This window comes from Pseudophryne corroboree, chromosome 5 (assembly GCF_028390025.1).
Source record: "Pseudophryne corroboree isolate aPseCor3 chromosome 5, aPseCor3.hap2, whole genome shotgun sequence".
Classification (NCBI taxonomy): domain Eukaryota; kingdom Metazoa; phylum Chordata; class Amphibia; order Anura; family Myobatrachidae; genus Pseudophryne; species Pseudophryne corroboree.
Window position 1 is genome coordinate 566,758,711 of NC_086448.1, and position 23,363 is coordinate 566,782,073.

General features: G+C 50.1%; 1 protein-coding gene across 1 annotated transcript in view; it reads right to left on the bottom strand.

Annotated features, from left to right (window-relative positions):
• The window catches only part of CTDP1 (CTD phosphatase subunit 1), a 469,717-nt gene that overhangs the window by 129,345 nt on the left and 317,009 nt on the right, over nt 1-23,363 (bottom strand). Inside the window, exon 9 of the mRNA XM_063923302.1 lies at nt 21,359-21,500. Within this exon, the coding sequence (XP_063779372.1) occupies nt 21,359-21,500 (142 nt within the window). The remainder of the gene's footprint in view (nt 1-21,358; nt 21,501-23,363) is intronic.

Sequence of the window (23,363 nt, forward strand, 5' to 3'; positions counted from 1 at the left end):
CTGCTTGCGGTTCCCTCGACCTGGAACAATACCTCTTGAGCTTCTTGTGGAGCCGAGAGGCCATCATGTCTATTTGTGGAGTTCCCCACTGACGTGTCAAGGACTCAAAAACCTGCGGGTGAAAGCCCCACTCTCTTGGGTGGAGGTCGTGTCTGCTGAGGAAGTCCGCTTCCCAGTTGTCTACTCCCGGAATGAAGATTGCAGACAGCGCCACCGCGTGTCTCTCTGCCCAGAGGAGAATCTTTGTTACTTCTGCCATTGCTGCTCTGCTCTTCGTTCCGCCCTGTCGGTTTATGTACGTTACTGCCGTCACATTGTCCGACTGAACCTGGATGGCTTGATCTTGAAGAAGATGCAATGCCTATAGAAGGGCGTTGTATATGGCCCTTAGTTCTAGAATGTTGATTGGAAGAATGGCTTCCTGACTTGACCATTTTCCTTGGAACTGTTCCCCTCGGGTGACTGCTCCCCAACCTCTGAGGCTTGCTTCTGTGGTTAGCAGAATCCAACTTTGAATCCCGAACCTTCAACCCTCGTCAGCCTGAAGCCACCACAGAAGAGAGATCCTGGCTTTTGGCGACAGACGTATCCTTTGGTGCATGTGAAGATGCGATCCGGACCATTTGTCCAGCAGATCCAGCTGGGAGGGCCTCGCATGAAATCTTCCATATTGCAGAGCCTTGTAAGAGGCGACCATCTTCCCCAGAAGGCGAATGCATAGACGCACCAATATCCAGACTGGTTTCAGAACATCCCACACCATCGACTGGATTACCAATGCCTTTTCCAACGGAAGGAACACCTTCTGTTCCTCCGTATCCAGTATCATCCCCAGGAACAGAAGCCTCCGTGTTGGCTCCAAGTGGGATTTTGGTAGGTTCAGAATCCATCCGTGATCCTGAAGCAATCGGGTTGAGAGGGCAATGCTGTCCAACAACCTCTCCCTGGAAGGCGCTTTTATCAGCAGGTCGTCCAGATACGGTATTATGTTCACTCCCATCTTGCGGAGGAGAAACATCATCTCTGCCATCACCTTGGTGAATACCCTCGGTGCCATGGAGAGGCCAAATGGCAGGGCCTGAAATTGGCAGTGACAGTCCTGCAGTGCAAACCTTAGATAAGCCTGATGAGGCGGCCAAATCGGAACATGACGGTATGCATCCTTGATGTCCAGAGACACCAGGAATTCCCATTCCTCCATACCTGAGATCACCGCTCTCAGAGACTCCATCTTGAACTTGAACACCCGTAAGTACGGGTTCAGTGACTTGAGGTTTAAAATGGGTCTTACCGAACCATCCGGTTTCGGTACCACAAACAGGTTGGAGTAATAACCTTTGTTTTGTAGGTGAAGTGGAACTGGGACAATGACCTGAGTCTGTACCAGTTTTTAAATTGCTGCCTGTAACGTCATACTTGCTTCCGGAGAAGCTGGTAAGCCTGATTTGAAGAATCTGTGAGGTGGGAGTTCTTGAAACTCCAGTCTGTATCCCTGTGTGATAAGGTCTATGACCCAGGGATCCTGGCAAGATGTTGTCCAAACGTGACTGAAATAACGTAACCGAGCTCCCACCTGCCTGTCCTCCAGGCAGTGCGGACCACCGTCATGCTGAAGGCTTTGAGGAAGCAGACCCGGATGCCTGTTCCTGAGAACCTGCAGCTGCTGGTTTTCTGGTTTTACCTCTATTACCTTTGAAGGTTGTAGAACAACACTTGGATTTGCCCTTGAACTTTGCTGTCCGAAAGGACTGCAGAGTTGGAGCAGAGTAGGATTTCCTAGCTGGAGGTGTTGCGGAAGGAAGGTATGTAGACTTACCCGCCATAGCCTTGGATATCAACTTATCATCCCCAAACAGGACGTTCCCTGTGTAAGGTATATTTTTCACCACTTTCCTGGAGTCCGCATCCGCAGTCCACTGGCGTAGCCACAAACCCCTACGTGCTGACACCGCCATGGCAGTGGTGCGTACGTTGAGCAAACCAATTTCTTTTAAGGCCTCCACCACAAAGTTTGCAGAATCTTGGATATGCTGCAGGAGTAAAACTATCTTCCCCCTGGGTAAGGAATCCAAATGGTCAATTAGGTTACCTGACCATTTTGTGATGGCTCTAGTGATCCAAGCGCAAGCAATAGTGGGCCTCTGGGCCACTCCCACCGACATGTATAGTGATTTGAGAGTATTCTCAATTTCCGGTCCGCTGTGTCCTTTAAGGATGCAGCCCTGGGCACAGGTAAGACAATCTTACGTGACAACCTGGATACCGATGCATCGACAATCGGTGGGTTTTCCCATTTCACTCTACCTTTTAGGGATAAGGGAAAGGATGTAATCAATCTTTTAGGGATCTGAAATTTTTTGTCAGGGTTAGCCCAAGTTTCTTCAAACAGGGCATTCAATTCCTTTGATGCAGGAAAAGTAGCCGAGGACTTCTTTTTTACATTAAAAAAAGGATTCCTCCTCCACCTCTGCCGTCATTTCTGATAGCCTATATCAGGGCCTGTATGCCTTGTGATAAGACAGCATCCCCCCGGCTCGCATCCACCTCACCCTCCTCTGGATCCGACGCATCAGGATCTGTATCACCCTGCACGATTTGTGCCAGAGTATGTTTTTGTGGGCAAATGGCGAGAGCTTGGGGTACAGGCATGGGAGCTGAATCTTTATTTATCAGGTCATCCATAGACTGCCGCAAGAATTGTGGCTCTTTTTCGGTATTAGACAACTTAGTAGAAATATTTGAAATCATCCTTTCAAATATTTCTGGGAGTGAACACTATACTGAGTATAGGGTAGTGAGTCTCCAGGAGATGAGACACATTCATCTGTACAAGAAACACAGTCCCTGGACATGATATAGGTGAAAACACAGTGTATGTAGGCAGGGTCTTGGAGAGACACAGAATTCAGAGCCAGCCACACAGCGCCCCTGTAGCAATAGCAAAACTAAGCTGGGTTGCAATAAACAAACACCGGAATAGTGCTTGTAATATGTACTCTGCTCTCCCCCACCCCCCCCCCCCCTCTAAGACCCCCTGATACCGCTGAGGAGACTTGGGGTCCAGATAGAGCAGCTGCGCGTCCCTGTGTAGTGCTTGTCTGAGCTGCAGAGGGAAATGGTGCCTGAGAGCCACTGGATCCGCTCAGTGGGTAGCCCCGCCCCCAAAAATGGCACGCGGCTTCACGCATTTATTTTATACTGGCCCTGAGGTAATTTTTAATTAACACAGTGTAGAAACACTTGTTAATAGGAGTTGGCCAGTGTGGGTATCTTGGGTGGCTCATCGCAACCATCACAGTGGGACCCGCCGCAGCGTGTGTCCGTCTGAGCCTCCCTGGAGCGCAGCCTGCATACAGAGCTGCGCTCCTACCCTATTGCCGCCATTCCCGCCGGCGACCCGGTTAGCTATACTCACCACTCTTCAGGCTCTGATATGGGGTGGCGGCATGCTGTGGGAGAGTATGCTGCACCATCGTGTGGCTTGCGAATAGCTCAGTGTCCTGCCAGCAGAGAAACGGGACCATTAACTCTTAAGGAAGTTGGGCCGTTTTCCCCCCTAATTTCCGACGAAGCAGTCAGGCTGTTGCTTAAACAGCCCTAACTGAAAATAACAAACATTAAAAATAAAAGCAGAAAACTCTTCAGGAGCTCTCCAAAGCGTGACCGGCTCCTCCAGGCACATTTTCTAAACTGAGTCTGGTAGGAGAGGCATAGAGGGAGGAGCTAGTGCACACTTTGATTTCTTAAAGTGCCCAAGGCTCCTAGTGGACCCGTCTATACCCCATGGTACTAATGTGGACCCCAGTATCCTCTAGGACGTAAGAGAAATGAGTAGTATTAATTACAAAATTCTTACTGTAAGCTAAGCGCCGTCTGAGGTGGGCTTCTTCTATATCTCACTGCAGTGTCTGGATAATGCAATCCAGGAAAAAGTATAGTGCACTGAGCAAGCTAGAAGTAACGCTTATGGGATAAAGAGGCATCTGGCAACTATATTGGGCAATCATGTGGTACAGCAATAAAACGTCAGAGGACCAGGTGAAACCTGACCTAGGCAGTATACTGTAATTATTAGCTCCCAAATGGCTCTACATTCTTGTCAATATATTCTTCTTCAGACACTATTCTTATTCAGTACAAATTCAGCTTTGTATTCAACTAAAACATTTCAGGTCATGCCTGGCTTGCTTATGCACCATTTAAGATGGCATGGGAATGTTCTCCAACAAATATCAAGTAGTAACAATGCAGAATTATAAAAGGAGTACTCTCCCAGGTAAAATTAAATCAAACACATGTAGCTGCCCCAAAGTGCAACTCTCACAGCACACAATCCGAATCAGGACATACATGCAAAATATTAAATCCCAAAATTACATGCCTCCTCAAACCAAAAGGGGTAGGTTGTGTAATAAAAAAAAAAAAAAAAAAAATATATATATATATATATATATATATAAATATATATATACACATACATACATACATACACACATTATATATATATATATATATATATATATATACACACACACACACACACACACACACACACAAATACATACATACATATATACATATAATATACATAAATACACACACAGTACTGTGCAAACTTTCGCAGTACTGTGCGAATGGTTTCAAAAATATAAGTTTATTTTTGTCAACTGACAAAATGCAAAGTGAATGATCAGAAGAGATATCTAAATAAAATCAATATTTGGTGAGTACAGCCTTTGCCTTCAAAACAGCATAAATTTTTCTAGGTACACTTGCACACAGTTTTTGAAAGAACTCGGCAGGGAGGTTATTCCAAACATCTTGGAGAACTAACTACAGATCTTCTGTGGATGTAGACTTGCTCAAATCCTTCTGTCTCTCCATGTAATCCCAGAAAGACTCGATGTTGAGATCAGGGCTCTGTGGGGGCCATTTCATCACTTCCAAGACTCCTTGTTCTTCTTTATGCTGAAGATAGTTCTTAATGACATTGGCTTTATGCTAGGGGTCATCATCCTGCTGCAGAATAAATTTGGAGCCAATCATATGCCTCTCCAATGGCACTGCATGATGGATACGTACATACCTGTATTTCTCAGCACTGAAGCACAAAGAAATGAGTAAAAATGAGGGCTGTATATGCAGTGGTCAGCCAAGGAAACTTAGGGCATCAGATGAAAGTCACATCATTTGCTGAAATGCAGCCCCAAACTTGCAAGGAACCTCCACCATACTTCACTTTTGCCTACAGACACTCATTATTGTACCACTCTCCAGCCAAATATTTACATTTTGACTCCTCAGTCCACAGCACTTGCTGACATTTTCTGCACCCCAGTTCCTATGTTTCCATGTATAGCTAAGTCACTTGGTCTTGTTTCCACATCGTAGGTATGGCTTTTTGTACACTATTCTTCCATGAAGACCACTTCTAGACAGACTTTTCCGAACACTAGATGAGAGTACCTGGGTCCCACTGGTTTCTGAGATTTCTATGCTGATGGCACTTCTGGAGATCTTCCGATTTCGAAGGGAAGTAAGCATGATGTGTCTTTCATCTGATGCACTAAGTTCTTTGGGCGAACACTGTATCCACGGTCCTCAATGTTGCCCATTTCATTGTGCTGAGAAATACAGGCAGGTACTTAACCATCATGCAATACCATAAGGGAGGCATCTGATTAGCTCCAAATGTATTCTTCAGCAGGACAACAGCCCCAAACATGCAAATGTCATTAAGAACTATCTTCAGCATAAAGAAGAACAAGGAGTCCTGGAAGTGATGACATGGCCCCCACAGAGCCCTGATCTGAACATCGAGTCTGTCTAGGATTACATTGAGAGACAACAGGATTTGAGCAAGTCTACATCCACTGAAGATATGTGGTTAGTTTACCAAAATTTTGGAACAGCCTCCCAGTCGAGTTTCTTCAAAAACTATGTGCAAGTGTACCTAGAATAATTAATGCCGTTTTTGAAGGCAAAGGATGGTCACACCAAATATTTATTTGATTTAGATTCCTCTTCTTTTCACTTTGCATTTTGTTAATTGATAAAAATAAACTATTAACACTTTTATTTTTAAAGCATTCTTACTTTGCAGCATTTTTCTACACATGCCTAAAATGTTTCCAAAGTACTGTATGTATATTAGACACATACACAATTTTTCAAGCATGAACTGCAAAAAATAAGATTTTACTCACCGGTAAATCTATTTCTCATAGTCCGTAGTGGATGCTGGGAACTCCGTAAGGACCATGGGGAATAGAGGGCTCCGCAGGAGACTGGGCACTCTAAAGAAAGATTTAGTACTATCTGGTGTGCACTGGCTCCTCCCTCTATGCCCCTCCTCCAGACCTCAGTTAAGGAAACTGTGCCCGGAAGAGCAGACATTATAAGGAAAGGATTTTGGAATCCCGGGTAAGACTCATACCAGCCACACCAATCACACCGTATAACTTGTGATACACCTATCCAGTCAACAGTATGAACAACAACAGGGCATCAACAATGGATGCCAACATAACATAACCCATTATTAAGCAATAACTATGTACACGTATTGCAGAAAGTCCGCCCTAGGGACGGGCGTCCAGCATCCACTACGGACTATGAGAAATAGATTTACCGGTGAGTAAAATCTTATTTTCTCTAACGTCCTAGTGGATGCTGGGAACTCCGTAAGGACCATGGGGATTATACCAAAGCTCCCAAACGGGCGGGAGAGTGCAGATGACTCTGCAGCACCGAATGGGCAAACTCAAGGTCCTCCTCAGCCAGGGTATCAAACTTGTAGAATTTTGCAAATGTGTTTGAACCCGACCAAGTAGCAGCTTGGCAAAGCTGTAAAGCCGAGACCCCTCGGGCAGCCGCCCAAGAAGAGTCCACCTTCCTTGTGGAATGGGCTTTCACTGATTTTGGATGCGGCAATCCAGCCGCAGAATAAGCCTGCTGAATCGTGTTACAGATCCAGCGGGCAACGGGTTTGCTTTGAAGCAGGAGCCCCCAACTTGTTGGGGGCATATAGGATAAACAGCGAGTCAGTTTTCCTGACTCCAGCCGTTCTGGCTACATAAATCTTCAAAGCCCTGACTACATCTAGTAACCTGGAATCCTCCAAGTCACGAGTAGCCGCAGGCACCACAATAGGTTGGTTCAAATGAAAAGCTGACACCACCTTTGGCAGAAATTGGGGACGAGTCCGCAATTCTGCCCTGTCCATATGAAAAACCAGATAGGGGCTTTTACATGACAAAGCCGCCAATTCTGACACACGCCTAGCCGAAGCTAAGGCCAATAGCATGACCACCTTCCACGTGAGATACTTTAGCTCCACGGTCTTAAGTGGTTCAAACCAGTGGGAGTTTAGGAAACCCAACACCACGTTGAGATCCCAAGGTGCCACTGGTGGCACAAAAGGGGGCTGAATATGCAGCACTCCCTTAACAAACGTCTGAACTTCAGGAAGAGACGCCAGTTCCTTTTGAAAGAAAATGGATAGGGCCGAAATCTGGACCTTTATGGATCCCAACTTCAAACCCATAGTCACTCCAGACTGTAGAAAGTGCAGAAATCTGTCCAGTTGGAATTCCTCTGTAGGGGCCTTCCTGGCCTCACACCAAGCAACATATTTTCGCCATATGCGGTGATAATGCTTTGCTGTCACGTCCTTCCTAGCCTTTATCAGCGTAGGAATAACTTCCTCCGGAATGCCTTTTTCCGCTAGGATCCTGCGTTCAACCGCCATGCCGTCAAACGCAGCCGCGGTAAGTCTTGGAACAGGCAGGGCCCTTGTTGCAACAGGTCCTGTCTGAGAGGCAGAGGCCATGGGTCCTCTGTGAGCATTTCTTGCAGTTCCGGGTACCAAGGCCTTCTTGGCCAATCCGGGACAATGAGTATTGTTCTCACTCCTCTTCTTCTTACGATTCTCAGCACCTTGGGTATGAGAGGAAGAGGAGGAAACACATAGACCGACTGGAACACCCACGGTGTTACCAGGGCGTCCACAGCTATTGCCTGAGGGTCTCTTGACCTGGCGCAATACCGTTGTAGCTTTTTGTTGAGACGGGACGCCATCATGTCTATCTGTGGCAGTTCCCATCGATTTGTAATCTGAATGAAGACTTCGTGATGAAGTCCCCACTCTCCCGGGTGAAGGTCGTGCCTGCTGAGGAAGTCTGCTTCCCAGTTGTCCACCCCCGGAATGAACACTGCTGACAGTGCTGGCACGTGATTCTCCGCCCACCGAAGAATCCTGGTGGCTTCCGCCATCGCGACTCTGCTTCTTGTGCCGCCCTGGCGGTTTACATGAGCCACCGTGGTGATGTTGTCTGACTGAATCAGCACCAGTTGGTTGCGAAGCAGGGGCTCCGCTTGACTCAGGGCGTTGAATATGGCCCTTAGTTCCAGGATATTTATGTGCAGACAAGCCTCCTGACTTGACCACAACCTTGGAAGTTTCTTCCCTGAGTGACTGCCCCCCACCCTCGGAGGCTCGCATCCGTGGTCACCAGGACCCAGTCCTGTATGCCGAACCTGCGGCCCTCGAGAAGGTGAGCACTCTGTAGCCACCACAGAAGAGACACCCTGGCCCTGGGGGACAGGGCGATCAGCCAATGCATCTGAAGATGCGATCCGGACCATTTGTCCAACAGATCCCATTGAAAGATCCTCGCATGGAACCTGCCGAAGGGAATGGCTTCGTACGATGCCACCATCTTTCCCAGGACTCGCGTGCAGTGATGCACCGACACCTGTTTCGGTTTTAAGAGGTCTCTGACTAGAGTCACAAGCTCTTGAGCCTTCTCCGTCGGGAGAAACACCTTCTTCTGGTCTGTGTCCAGAATCATGCCCAGAAAGGGGAGAAGCGTAGTAGGAATCAGATGCGACTTTGGGATATTCAGAATCCAGCCATGCTGTTGCAACACTTCCTGAGAGTGCGCTACGCTGATCTGCAACTGCTCCCTTGACCTCGCCTTTATGAGGAGATCGTCCAAGTATGGGATAACTGTGACTCCTTGCTTTCTCAGGATCACCATCATTTCTGCCATTACCTTGGTAAATATTCTCGGTGCCGTGGAGAGCCCAAACGGCAACGTCTGGAATTGGTAATGACAGTCCTGTACCACAAATCTGAGGTACTCCTGATGGGGCGGATAAATGGGGACATGCAAGTAAGCATCCTTGATGTCCAGAGACACCATAAAATCCCCCTCTTCCATGCTTGCAATGACCGCTCTGAGCGATTCCATTTTGAACTTGAATCTTTTCAGATAAATGTTCAGGGACTTTAAATTTAATATAGGTCTGACCAAACCGTCCGGTTTCGGTACCACAAACATTGTGGAATAGTATCCCTTTCCCTGTTGAAGAAGGGGAACCTTTACCACCACCTGCTGGAGAAATAGCTTGTGAATTGCCGCTACCACTACTTCCCTTTCTATGGGGGAAGCTGGCAGGGCCGATTTTAGGTAACGTTGAGGGGGCATCACCTCGAATTCCAGCTTGTATCCCTGAGACACAATCTGTATAGCCCAGGGATCCACCTGTGAGCGAACCCACTGGTGGCTGAAATGTCGGAGACGCGCCCCCACCGCTCCTGGCTCCACCCGTGGAGCCCCAGCGTCATGCGGTGGATTTAGTGGAAGCCGGGGAGGATTTCTGTTCCTGGGAACTAGCTGTAAGGTGCAGCTTTTTTCCTCTACCCCTGCCTCTAGCAAGAAAGGAAGCACCTCTGACCTTCTTGCTTCTTTGTGCGCGAAAGGACTGCATTTGGTAATACGGTGCTTTCTTAGGTTGTGAGGGAATATATGGCAAAAAGTTTGACTTCCCAGCAGTAGCTGTGGAAACCAGGTCAGAGAGACCGTCCCCAAACAATTCCTCACCCTTGTAAGGTAACACCTCCATGTGTTTTTTGGAGTCGGCATCACCTGTCCACTGCCGAGTCCACAGGACCCTCCTGGCAGAAATTGACATTGCATTAATTCTAGAGCCCAGTAGGCAAATGTCCCTCTGGGCATCCCTCATAGATAGGACAGTGTCTTTTATATGCCCCAGGGTCAGCATAATGGTATCCCTGTCCAAGGTATCCATTTCCTCCGACAGATTATCTGTCCACGCTGCTATAGAACTACACATCCACGCCGACGCAATTGCCGGCCTCAGTAGAGTCCCTGAATGTGTATAAACAGATTTCAGGATACTTTCCTGCTTTCTATCTGCAGGATCCTTTAGGGTGGCCGTATCCTGCGACGGCAGGGCCACCTTCTTAGATAAGCGTGTGAGAGCTTTATCTACCCTAGGGGAGGATTCCCAGCGCACCCTGTCCTCTGGCGGGAAAGGGTACGCCATAAGTAACCGTTTGGAAATCAGGACTTTCTTATCTGGGGAATCCCACGCTCTTTCACATAACTCATTTAACTCATGTGAAGGGGGAAAAGTCACCTCTTGCTTTTTCTCCCCATACACATAAACCCTCTTGTCAGGGACAGGGTTAACCTCAGATATGTGTAAAACATCCTTCATCACTATAATCATGTAGCGTATAGCTTTTGTCATTTTCGGTTGCAATTTTGCATCATCGTCGTCGACACTGGAGTCAGAATCCGTGTCGACATCTGTGTCAACCATTTTGGATAGTGGACGCTTTTGAGACCCTGAGGGCCTCTGCGCTGTAGGATCAGGCACGGGTTGAGACCCTGACTGGCCCGAGGTATCAGCATTATCCAACCTTTTATGTAAGGAGTTTACATTATCATTTAACACCTTCCACATATCCATCCAATCAGGTGTCGGCACCTTCGGCGGCGACACGTCAGTCAACTGCACTTGCTCTGCCTCCACATAGCCCTCTTCGTCAAACATGTCGACACACGCGTACCGACACACCACACACACAGGGGAAGCTCTAAATGAGGACAGGACCCCCACAAGGCCTTTTGGAGAGACAGAGAGAGAGTATGCCAGCACACACCCCAGCGCTATATAACCCAGGGATTACACAGTACTTTAGTGTTTACCCAGTAGCTGCTGTATTATGAATAATGCGCCTAAATTTATGTGCCCCCCCTCTCTTTTTCACCCTTCTACCGTGATTCTGCAGGGGAGAGCCTGGGGAGCTTCCTCTCAGTGGAGCTGTGGCAGGAAAATGGCGCTGGTGAGTGCTGAGGACGAAGGCCCCGCCCCCTCAGCGGCGGGCTTCTGTCCCGCGATTTTCTGTAAAATAAATGGCGGGGGCTCATACATATAACAGTGTCCCACTGTCTATATGCAGTTTTCGCCAGGAGGTATCAATTGCTGCCCAGGGCGCCCCCCCCCTGCGCCCTGCACCCTACAGTGACCGGAGTGTGTGGGTTAGTGTGGGCGCAATGGCGCACAGCTGCAGTGCTGTGCGCTACCTCATGTGAAGACAGGAGTCTTCTGCCGCCGATTTCAATGTCTTCTCCGCTTCTGCCGGCTTCTGTCTTCTGGCTCTGCGAGGGGGACGGCGGCGCGGCTCCGGGAACGGACGACAAGGTCAGGTCCTGTGTTCGATCCCTCTGGAGCTAATGGTGTCCGGTAGCCTAAGAAGCGCAACCTAGCCGCAGTTAGTAGGTTTGCTTCTCTCCCCTCAGTCCCACGTAGCAGAGAGTCTGTTGCCAGCAGAAGCTCTCTGAAAATAAAAAAACCTAACTAAAATACTTTCTTATTAGCAAGCTCAGGAGAGCTCACTAAAAGCACCCAGCTCTGTCCGGGCACAGATTCTAACTGAGGTCTGGAGGAGGGGCATAGAGGGAGGAGCCAGTGCACACCAGATAGTACTAAATCTTTCTTTAGAGTGCCCAGTCTCCTGCGGAGCCCGATATTCCCCATGGTCCTTACGGAGTTCCCAGCATCCACTAGGACGTTAGAGAAATAGGATTTTGGTTACCTACCGGTAAATCCTTTTCTCGTAGTCCATAGAGGATGCTGGGGTCCACATTAGTACCATGGGGTAAAGACGGGTCCACCAGGAGCCATTGGCACTTTAAGAGTTTGAGAGTGTGGGCTGGCTCCTCCCTCTATGCCCCTCCCACCAGACTCAGTCTAGAAACTATGCCCAAGGAGACGACATACTTCGAGAGAAGGACTTAACACAGATAATAGGATTTTGGTTACCTACCGGTAAATCCTTTTCTCGTAGTCCGTAGAGGATGCTGGGCGCCCACCCAGCGCTTCGTTTTCCTGCAAATGTTATTTGGTTCAGTACAAATTCGTTTTAGTTGAGTACTGCATTGTTACTTGGTATGTAATGTTTCAGCTGTTGCTGAGTAGTTCAAGCTAGTTGTCTTGACGTGCCTTGTATGTGTGAGCTGGTATGAATCTCACCACTTTCTCTTACGTCCTAGAGGATGCTGGGGTCCACATTACTACCATGGGGATGTACCAAAGCTCCCAGAACGGGAGGGAGAGCACAGAGGCTCCTGCAGAACTGACTGACTGAACTTCAGATCATCAGAGGCCAAAGTATCGAACTTGTAAAACTTTGCAAACGTGTTCGACCCAGACCAAGTTGCTGCTTAGCAAAAGTTGTAACGCCGAGACACCCTGGGCAGCCGCCCAGGAAGATCCCACCTTTCGAGTAGAATGGGCCTTAACAGATTTTGGACACGGCAGTCCTGCCATAGAATAAGCGTGCTGGATAGAGAACCTGATCCAGCGAGAGATCGTCTGCTTAGAAGCAGGACACCCAATTTTCTTGGGATCATATAGGACAAACAGAGAGTCCGACTTCCTGTGACGAGAAGTTCTCTTCACATATATCTTCAGAGCCCTTACGACGTCCAAGGACTTTGATGTGATTGAGGAGTCAGTAGCCACTGGCACCACAATAGGTTGGTTGATATGAAATGCCGACACAACCTTCGGAAGAAACTGCTGACGAGTCCGGAGCTCAGCTCTATCTTCATGGAAGATCAAGTAAGGGCTTTTACACGATAAAGCCCCCAGCTCGTACACACGTCTAGCAGAAGCCAAGGCCAACAAAGTGTCTGCCTTCCATGTAAGAAACTTGAGCTCCACCTCCTGTAGGGGCTCAAACGAATCCGATTGGAGGAACTGCAACACCTTGTCAAGGTCCCAAGGCGCCATAGGCGGTACAAAGGGAGGTTGGATATGCAGGACCCCCTTCAAAAAGGTCTGAACCTCAGGGAGGGCAGCCAATGGACAGGGCTGAGATCTGGACCTTCACAGATCCCAACCGCAGACCCATATCCACTCCTGCTTGCAGGAATAGGAGGAAACGTCCGAGTTGAAACTCCACCGTAGGAAACTTCTTGGACTCACACCAAGAGACATATTTCTTCCAAATATGATGGTAATGCTTAGACGTTACCCCTTTCCTAGCCTGTATGAGGGTAAGAATGACTTTCTTCAGAATACCCTTCCGAGCAAGAATCAGGCGCTCAACTTCCATGCCGTCAAACGTAGCCGCGGTAAGTCTTGATAGGCGAACGGCCCCTGCTGCAGCAAATCCTCCCGAAGAGGAAGAGGCCTCGGCTCTTCTTGCAGTAGATTCTGAAGGTCCGCGTACCAAGCCCTTCTTGGCCAGTCTGGGGCAATGAGGATTGCAAGAACCCTTGTTCTCCTTATGAGTTTTAGGATTCTTGGGATGAGTGGGAGAGGAGGACACACGTACACTGACTGGAACACCCACGGAGACACCAGGGCGTCCACTGCCACTGCCTGTGGATCCCTCGACCTGGAACAATAACGCTAAAGCTTCTTGTTGAGACGAGAGGCCATCATGTCTATTTGGGGCAATCCCCAAAGATCTGTCACCTCCCTGAACACCTCCGGATGGAGTCCCTACTCTCCTGGATGGAGATCGTGTCTGCTGAGGAAGTATGCTTCCCAGTTGTCTACTCCCGGAATGAAGATGGCTGACCGCGCCAACGCGTGCTTTTCTGTCCAGAGGAGTATTCTTGTCACCTCTGACATTGCCGCTCTGCTCTTCATTCTGCCCTATCGGTTTATGTAAGCCACTGTTGTTACGTTGTCCGACTGCACTTGAATGGCCCGGTTTCTTAGAAGAGGGGCCGCTTGAAGAAGACCGTTGTAGACGGCTCTTAATTCCAGAATGTTGATGGGCAGGCCAGCTTCCAGGCTTGACCACCTTCCTTGGAAGGTCACCACTTGAGTGACTGCTCCCCAGCCCCTGAGGCTCGCATCCGTTGTTAGCAGGACCCAGTCCTGAATTCCGAACCTGCGGCCTTCCAGGAGGTGAAGCAATTGGAGCCACCAGAATGAAATCCTCGCCCTTGGCGACAGACGAATTCTCTGATGCATGTGGAGGTGAGATCCCGACCACTTGTCCAGGAGATCCAGTTGGAAAGTCTGAGCATGGAACCTCCCTGTACTGGAGAGCCTCGTAGGAGGCCACCATCTTTCCCAATAGGCTAATGCATTGATGAACTGACACCCGGGGTGGCTTCAAGACATCTCCAACCATGGACTGGATCACCAACGTCTTGACCCGCTGCACTTCCGTATCCAGGATCATTCCTGTCGAGTCTTGAGGAAGTCCCAAGGCATTGTGGGACGAAACGCATTGACGCTATACCAGATAACTAGCAGTACATTGATCCACTTTTATGGGACTAACTGGCTCCAGAGATCACTCACCGAGACCCCGCTGCCGAACCATTGCTAACAGCATCGTTCTCTCATTGCCGCTGGCCAGTTGTCCACCCGCCTGTCAGCTTGCTAGCTGAACATTATCACGATACGTGACAGTGGCAGCGGGAGCCTGCGGCCAGCACATACAGACATCCGATTTACATCACCCGGGGCGGTGACAGCCTCACCACCGGGAGAGGAGAGACGGCAGTGACATCCTAGCGGGAGGAATCGGTGAGTTCCCCGACCTTTCTGTTCACGGACACACGGTACATCACACCCGGGGCGGTGACAGCCTCACCACCGGGAGAGGAGGGACGAATACTTCACATCTATGGGAGCCACAGGCGGTAATTAAATTATAACATCTTCAGTTTTACTTTGAACTACCAATTACAGCCGGGACGCCGGCATTTAAAGCCAGCAGTATTATTTGTGTGGATCGTGCAAAAGAAACTGCAACAGTTGTTGCACAATGTCTCTAAAAAGGATACTTAAGTACATATTTTTATTGCAATATATCCAGAGAATTGTTATAATACGTATTGGTACGTTTACCAGGGATTACCTCTGGAATGTTATGCAATTTAAACCTGTGTTTGATGATATATTAACAATTTGATGCTTATACACGTTTTATCTCTATATTCCATTTTCACAGTTTGTGGATTTTTTAATCTGAAATAAAAACTGCCCCACTCGATTACTGCGATCTGAAGATGAAGGACTTTTAGCAGTACCTAGATTCTATCGTAATTCATCTGGGGGTCGAGCTTTTAGTCATGCGGCTCCGACTCTATGGAACTCAGTTCCCCGCACAGTGCGAGAGGCCCCGACTATAGAATCCTTCAAAAGTAGACTCAAGACTTTTCTGTTTACTCAAGCATTTCCTTTTAGTATCTTCATGCTTCTAGATTTTATGAAATTGTACTTTATTATTGTCTGTACTATATTATGCTATGTATCTGTTAAGCGCCTTGAGTCCTATTGGAGAAAGAGCGCTATATAAATAAAAATTATTAATTATTATTATTATTATAAATGGTATTTTATTGTATGTAGATAGTCTCCCGACCTTATTTCTGATAAATTCACAGCCATTTCTAATCTTTAAAAAAAAAAAAAAAAAAAAAAATATATATATATATATATATATATATATATATATATATATATATATATATATATATATATATAATAGCCTTGTTATTCTGTGCCTGGCCCTCTAACGCTGGGCGGAGTCACAGGCACAGATCTGGGTGGCTGGATGCAGGCCAGGAACAGTCCACTCCCTTGGTCTGCCCATCCCCGCCCAGTCCCCTCCCCATCTCCGCCTAGTCCCCTCTTTCCCTCCTCCCTGTACACTCCCTGCACCCTGGTGACACTGCAGCCGGTGAATCTTGCTGCTGCTGCACAGTCCGGAGGAGAATGCCGTGCACGAGCTCTGACTGCCGCACCCGCGGCACCCACAGCCTTCACATCATCCGTCCCCCACCCGCGGCACACGCCCCGCACCCTCCCACCTAAACCTGCAGCACCCCCCCGCCCCCCCCCCCACCCGCGGCACTCCCGCCCCTCCCCCACCTGCAGCACTGCTGCCCCCCCCCCCACAGCACCCACATATGCAGCACACCCCACCCGCGGCACTCCCGCCCCCTCCCCCACCCATAGCACCCACATCTGCAACACCCCCCACCAGCGGCACTCCCGACTCTCCCTTACCCGCGGCACCCACATATGCAGCACCCCCCACCCGCGGCACTCCCGACTCTCCCTTATCCGCGGCACCCACATATGCAGCCCACCCGCGGCACTCCCGCCCCTCCCCCACCCTTGGCACACTCCCCTCCCCCAACCGCGGCACTCCCGCCCCCACCCGTTGCGCCCACACCTGCAGCACCACCCCCACCCACAGCACTCCCGCCCCCTCCCCCACAGCACCCACATCTGCAGCACCCCCCCACCCGCGGCACTCCAGCCCTCTCCCCCACTCATAGCACCCACATCTGCAGCACCCCTCCCCCTCCCACGGCACCCCCGCCTCTCCCCCACCCGCGGCACTCCCGCCCTCTCCCCCACTCATAGCACCCACATCTGCAGCACCCCTCCCAGGGCACCTCCGCCCCGCCCCTCCCCTCCCCCACCCGCGGCACTCCCGCCCCCTCCCCCATCCATAGCACCCACATCTGCAGCCCACCCACGGCACACTCCCCTCCCCCAACCGTGGGACTCCCGCCCCTCCCCCACCCATTGCACCCACACCAGCACCCCCCGCACCTCCCCTACCTGCGACACTCTCACTCCTCCGCCACCAGCAGCACATGCCCCTCCCCCACCCACGCCACTCCCGCCCCCTCCCCCACCCGTAGCACCCACACCTGCACCCCCCCCCTGCCCCTCCCCCACCCACGGCACTCCCTCCCACACCCAATACACCCACACCTGCAGCACCCCCCCGCCCCTCCCCCACCCACGGCACTCCCTCCCACACCCAATACACCCACACCTGCAGCACCCCCCGCCCCTCCCGCACCCGCGGCACCCCCCGCAACTTCCCCACCAGCTGCACTCACAGCACCCACCACATCCGTCCCCCACCCACCCACGGCACGTGCCCCTCCCCCACCCATAGCACCCGCAAACCGCTGCAGCCCCCACCCCCATCTCTCCTCCCCATAACACCGCCGCACCCTCCACCCCACCTGCCCCTCCCCCACCCGCGGCACCCACAGTATCCACCACATCCGTCCCCACCCACGGCATCCACCACATCCGCCTCGCGCCCCCTCCCCCACCCGTAGCACCCACCCCCGCAGCACCCCCCGCCCCTCCCCCACCCACGGCACTCCCACCCCCACCCGCAGCACCCACCACATCCGTCCCCCACCCCCGGCACTCCCGCCCCCTTTCCCACCCATATCACCCACAAAAAAACCCCACCCCTCCCCCACCCGCAGCACCCCCCCCACCTCCATAACCACCTCTCTCCCCGCTACACCACCGCACCCCTCCCCCATACCCACCTCTTTCCCGCCCCCCCACACCTCCCCCACCTGCGGCACCCACAGCATCCACCACATCCGCCCCCCACCCGCTGCACACGCCCCTCCCCCACCCGTAGCACCCACCAACCCATCCCCCACCCGCAGCACCCCCTTACCCACCTCTCCACCCCCGCACCCTCCACCTGCAGCACCAACAGCATCCGCCCCCCACCCGCGACACCCCCCCCCCCCCCCCCCACCATATATATATATATATACACACACATACATATTTTATTTCTATTTACATAGCGCGATGTTTTATAGATTTTATTAATTCCCAGAAATGACAACCTCTGGGTTGGTTCCAAATGTGACTTTGGAAAATTCAGAATCCACCCGTGACTCTGTAGCAGTCGCGTTGCGAGAACAATTAACTGCAGCAGCTTCTCCTTGGACGACGCCTTTATCGGGAGATCGTCCAGATATGGAATGATGTTCACACCCTGTTTGCGGAGTAGTATCATCATTTCCTCCATCACCTTGGTAAACACCCTTGGTGCTGTGGAGAGGCCGAATGGCACGGCTTGGAACTGGTAATGACAGTCCAGCAATGCGAAGCGGAGATGAGCCTGATGCAGCGTCCAGATCAGAATGTGAAGGTATGCATCCTTGATATCCAGTGAGACCAGGAATTCCCCCTCTTCCAGACCTGATATCACCGCCCTGAGACTCCATTTTGAACTTGAACTCCTTTAAAAAGGGGTTCAATGACTTTAGGTTCAGAATGGGCCTGACCGAACCATCCGGTTTCGGTACCACGAAAAGGTTTGAATAATAACCTTTGTTCAGCATGTGAGGTGGTACCGGCACAATGACCTGTGCCTCTACCAGCTTCTGAACAGCGTCTTAAAGCACTGCGCCGCCCTCCAACAGAGTTGGTAAGCCCGACCTGAAGAAGCGATGAGGTGGGAGACTTTGAAATTCCAGCCTGTATCCCTGAGACACAATATCTACTACCCAGGGATCCAGGTCAGACGATACCCAGACATGACTGAAATGTCTGAGTCTCGCTCCCACAGGCCACACCACCGGGGCGTGCAGTCCACCGTCATGCAGAGGAGTTTGGGGTACTTGAAGCAGGCTTTTGTTCCAGGGAACCTGCAGTGGCAGGTTTCTTGGACTTAACCCTACCTCCCCTAAAGAAGGTATTGGATGTTCTGGCCTTTCTAGGCTTGTTAGGCCAAAAGGACTGCTGCGCAGCTGAGGAGTAGGATTTCTTCGGAGCAGGTGCTGCTGAGGGAAGAAACGGATACTTACCAGCTGTAGCAGTGGATATCCACGCGTCTAGAGCTTCCCCAAAGAGAGCCTGACCTGTATAGGGTAGCGACTCAACACTTCTTCTGGATTCCGCGTCGGCCGACCACTGGCGCAGCCACAGTCCCCGACGAGCTGAAACAGACATGGAAGAAATTCCTGCACCATGGAACCCAGGTCCTTCATGGATTCTACCATAAAACCTGTAGAATCATGAATGTTGCGTAAATATAATGCAACATCATCCTTATCCATCGTATCCCAATCCTCAAGGAAGGTAGCCGACCACAGTATTGCCTTTGCAATCCATGCACTAGCAATAGTGGAACGTAATATGGCCCCAGAGACTTAGGTGTATTATCAATCTTCCTATCTGCTGGCTCCTTTAAGGCGGTAGATTCCGGAACAGGTAAAACCACCCTTTTTGAGAGTCTGGACACAGAAGCGTCAACTATCGGAGGGTTTTCCCACCTTTTCCTATCCTCCTCAGGGAAAAGAAAATGCGGACCCCCGTAACACATCCCCATTACCATCTGTAGTGTCAGAATCGGTATCCGTGTCGTCTTGTGTGACATGCACAAGCGCGCGTTTGTGGGGGTATATAGCGGGTTGTCCTGAGGTACCAGACATGGGCCATACAGCCATAGAGCTCTGTAATACCTGGGTTGCAGATTCATTACTAGCAACCCTGTCAGAAATCTGAGAAATCCAAGTTTTCATAGAGGAAAACCACTCTGGTTCCCTTGCTGGTATCTGTGCTAAACCAGTGCTATCCTGATTACATGGAATGGGATCATCCTGAGAGGATAAATCCTCTGCAGCATATGACACAGTGTCCTTGGACATAGCTAACGGAGACCACCAGACACTACACACACACACACACACACACACACACACACACACACACACACACACGTGGGGCAGACAGAGTTCCCCCCCCAAGAAAGGCAAGAGAGAGACAGAGATCGGAGCCAACCCACAACACAGCGCTTATAGTAAAAGGCAACTCCTTACCAGCGCAGACTGTGTCCCTTAATAGGAGACACAGTCGTTTTGCAGCCTCCCCTCCCTTCTACAACCCCCTAGTACCGTGTACAGTCAGTAGAAATGCTGTGGAGGGACCTGATCTTCCATCCAGTGCTGTGCAGACAGGAAAATGGCGCTGGAACGCTGCTGGGTCCACTCTGAGGAGAAGCTCCGCCCCCTTAATGGTGCTGTCTTCCCACTCTTCAGATGATTATACTGGCCTGAGGAAAGATGCTGGCTGAGATCCTTGGACCCCAACAGGCTTGCTGACCAGTAAGGGGGGTAAGCGCTGGCCCAGGGCGCCCCTCACAGCGCCGCACTACGTGCCTCTGGTACCATCCCAGGAGTGCGGTTATTACCGTGCTACCTCCCCATTGCCGCCATCTTCACACCGGCCCCCCGTTATCTAGGGGGAGGGGGGGGGGGGCGGTAACTAACTCACCACTCTCTTCAGCTCTGTAAGGGGTTGGCAGCATGCCGCTGGGGCGAGCGGTTCCCCTGTGTGGCGGAGACCGATTAGACCCCTCTGGAGCTCAGTATCCAGTCAGCGGAGTCAGTGGCTCAGACCCCGCAGGGCGGACACTGCCCCCCCCCCCCCCCCCCCCTTAGTCCCACACTGCAGGCAGGCTGTTGCCAACAGCCTCCTGTAAAAAAAATAAACTCAAAAATAAACCTTTACTAGAAAAGCTCAGGAGAGCTCCCCTAGCTGTGACTGGCTCCTCCGGGCACATTTTCTAAACAGAGTCCGGCGGGAGGGGCATAGAGGGAGGAGCTAGCCCACACTCTAAAACTCTTAAAGTGCCAATGGCTCCTGGTGGACCCGTCTATACCCCATGGTACTAATGTGGACCCCAGCATCCTCTAGGACGTAAGAGAAACATATTTAAATGAGCCAACAGGGCTGGCGCACAACTGTGATGGTGAAGTGGGCTGACGTTGCTTCAAAACACTTGCTGGATGCTAAAGGTTTTCTTTGTCAGTTGCAGGGTTAAGATGGTTATCAGTGGGAGGGTAATTATAGTGGCAAGATGTTCCGATGATTGATAGGCATACTTAGAAAAGTGCTTGTGCTTTCCTAGAACCTTCCATAGGCCCAGTATTCTCTGTAACAAGCATTGCTAGCAAGAACATTAAAGTGATTGTGAAACTGCGTTTTGTCTCCGTAAATACAAATATAGCTTTGTGTAGGCAAGGTCTGGGACTACAATAAAACTGCTAGTTATGTCTGCCAGTATATGTACTGAGATCTCAGATGCAGAAAGACCAGACATAACCGTTATGTCCTTGGCAGTAAAATTATTAAATATTACCAAATAAGAGATTCTGTTTGATTGCTTTCAATTAGAGTAACACATATGCATATGATAATAAATGTAACAGATTGCAAATACCTCTGAGATTTCAAGTAATCATCCTTTAATGGAAAAAGTTGTTCTTCTACTTTTTCCCATCTTTCCAGGCAGCTCCAAAGCCAATCCGGGTTTACAACATGAAGGTGTTCACAACTCTGAGCTTGTTTGACTTTTTCAGTACCTAGAAGCAGGGTAGAAAAAAATATCAGTATGCAAAATGAATACCAAAAACCAACGGCTCCAACAGGGACACAAATCTGCTAGTAGCATTTGAATGCAAATCTTTATGTACTTACAAGAATCTTAATATGAAAAAAATAAGAATTTACTTACCGATAATTCTATTTCTCGTAGTCCGTAGTGGATGCTGGGAACTCCGAAAGGACCATGGGGAATAGCGGCTCCGCAGGAGACTGGGCACAAAAGTAAAAGCTTTAGGACTACCTGGTGTGCACTGGCTCCTCCCCCTATGACCCTCCTCCAAGCCTCAGTTAGGATACTGTGCCCGGACGAGCGTACACAATAAGGAAGGATTTTGAATCCCGGGTAAGACTCATACCAGCCACACCAATCACACCGTACAACCTGTGATCTGAACCCAGTTAACAGCATGATAACAGAGGAGCCTCTGAAAAGATGGCTCACAACAATAATAACCCGATTTTTGTAACAATAACTATGTACAAGTATTGCAGACAATCCGCACTTGGGATGGGCGCCCAGCATCCACTACGGACTACGAGAAATAGAATTATCGGTAAGTAAATTCTTATTTTCTCTGACGTCCTAGTGGATGCTGGGAACTCCGAAACGACCATGGGGATTATACCAAAGCTCCCAAACGGGCGGGAGAGTGCGGATGACTCTGCAGCACCGAATGAGAGAACTCCAGGTCCTCCTCAGCCAGGGTATCAAATTTGTAGAATTTAGCATACGTGTTTGCCCCTGACCAAGTAGCTGCTCGGCAAAGTTGTAAAGCCGAGACCCCTCGGGCAGCCGCCCAAGATGAGCCCACTTTCCTTGTGGAATGGGCTTTTACAGATTTTGGCTGTGGCAGGCCTGCCACAGAATGTGCAAGCTGAATTGTACTACAAATCCAACGAGCAATAGTCTGCTTAGAAGCAGGAGCACCCAGCTTGTTGGGTGCATACAGGATAAACAGCGAGTCAGATTTTCTGACTCCAGCCGTCCTAGAAACATATATTTTCAGGGCCCTGACTACGTCCAGCAACTTGGAGTCCTCCAAGTCCCTAGTAGCCGCAGGTACCACAATAGGCTGGTTTAAGTGAAACGCTGAAACCACCTTAGGGAGAAATTGAGGACGAGTCCTCAATTCTGCCCTGTCCGTATGAAAAATTAGGTAAGGGCTTTTATAGGATAAAGCCGCCAATTCTGAGACACGCCTGGCTGAAGCCAGGGCTAACAGCATTACCACTTTCCATGTGAGATATTTTAAGTCCACAGTGGTGAGTGGTTCAAACCAATGTGATTTTAGGAACCCCAAAACTACATTGAGATCCCAAGGTGCCACTGGAGGCACAAAAGGAGGCTGTATATGCAGTACCCCCTTGACAAACGTCTGAACTTCAGGAACTGAAGCTAGTTCTTTCTGGAAGAAAATCGACAGGGCCGAAATTTGAACCTTAATGGACCCTAATTTTAGGCCCATAGACAGTCCTGTTTGCAGGAAATGCAGGAAACGACCCAGTTGAAATTCCTCTGTAGGGGCCTTCCTGGCCTCACACCACGCAACATATTTACGCCAAATACGGTGATAATGTTGCACGGTTACATCCTTCCTGGCTTTGATCAGGGTAGGGATGACTTCATCCGGAATGCCTTTTTCCTTCAGGATCCGGCGTTCAACCGCCATGCCGTCAAACGCAGCCGCGGTAAGTCTTGGAACAGACAGGGTCCCTGCTGGAGCAGGTCCTTTCTTAGAGGTAGAGGCCACGGGTCCTCCGTGAGCATCTCTTGAAGTTCCGGGTACCAAATCTTTCTTGGCCAATCCGGAGCCACGAGTATAGTCCTTACTCCTCTCCTT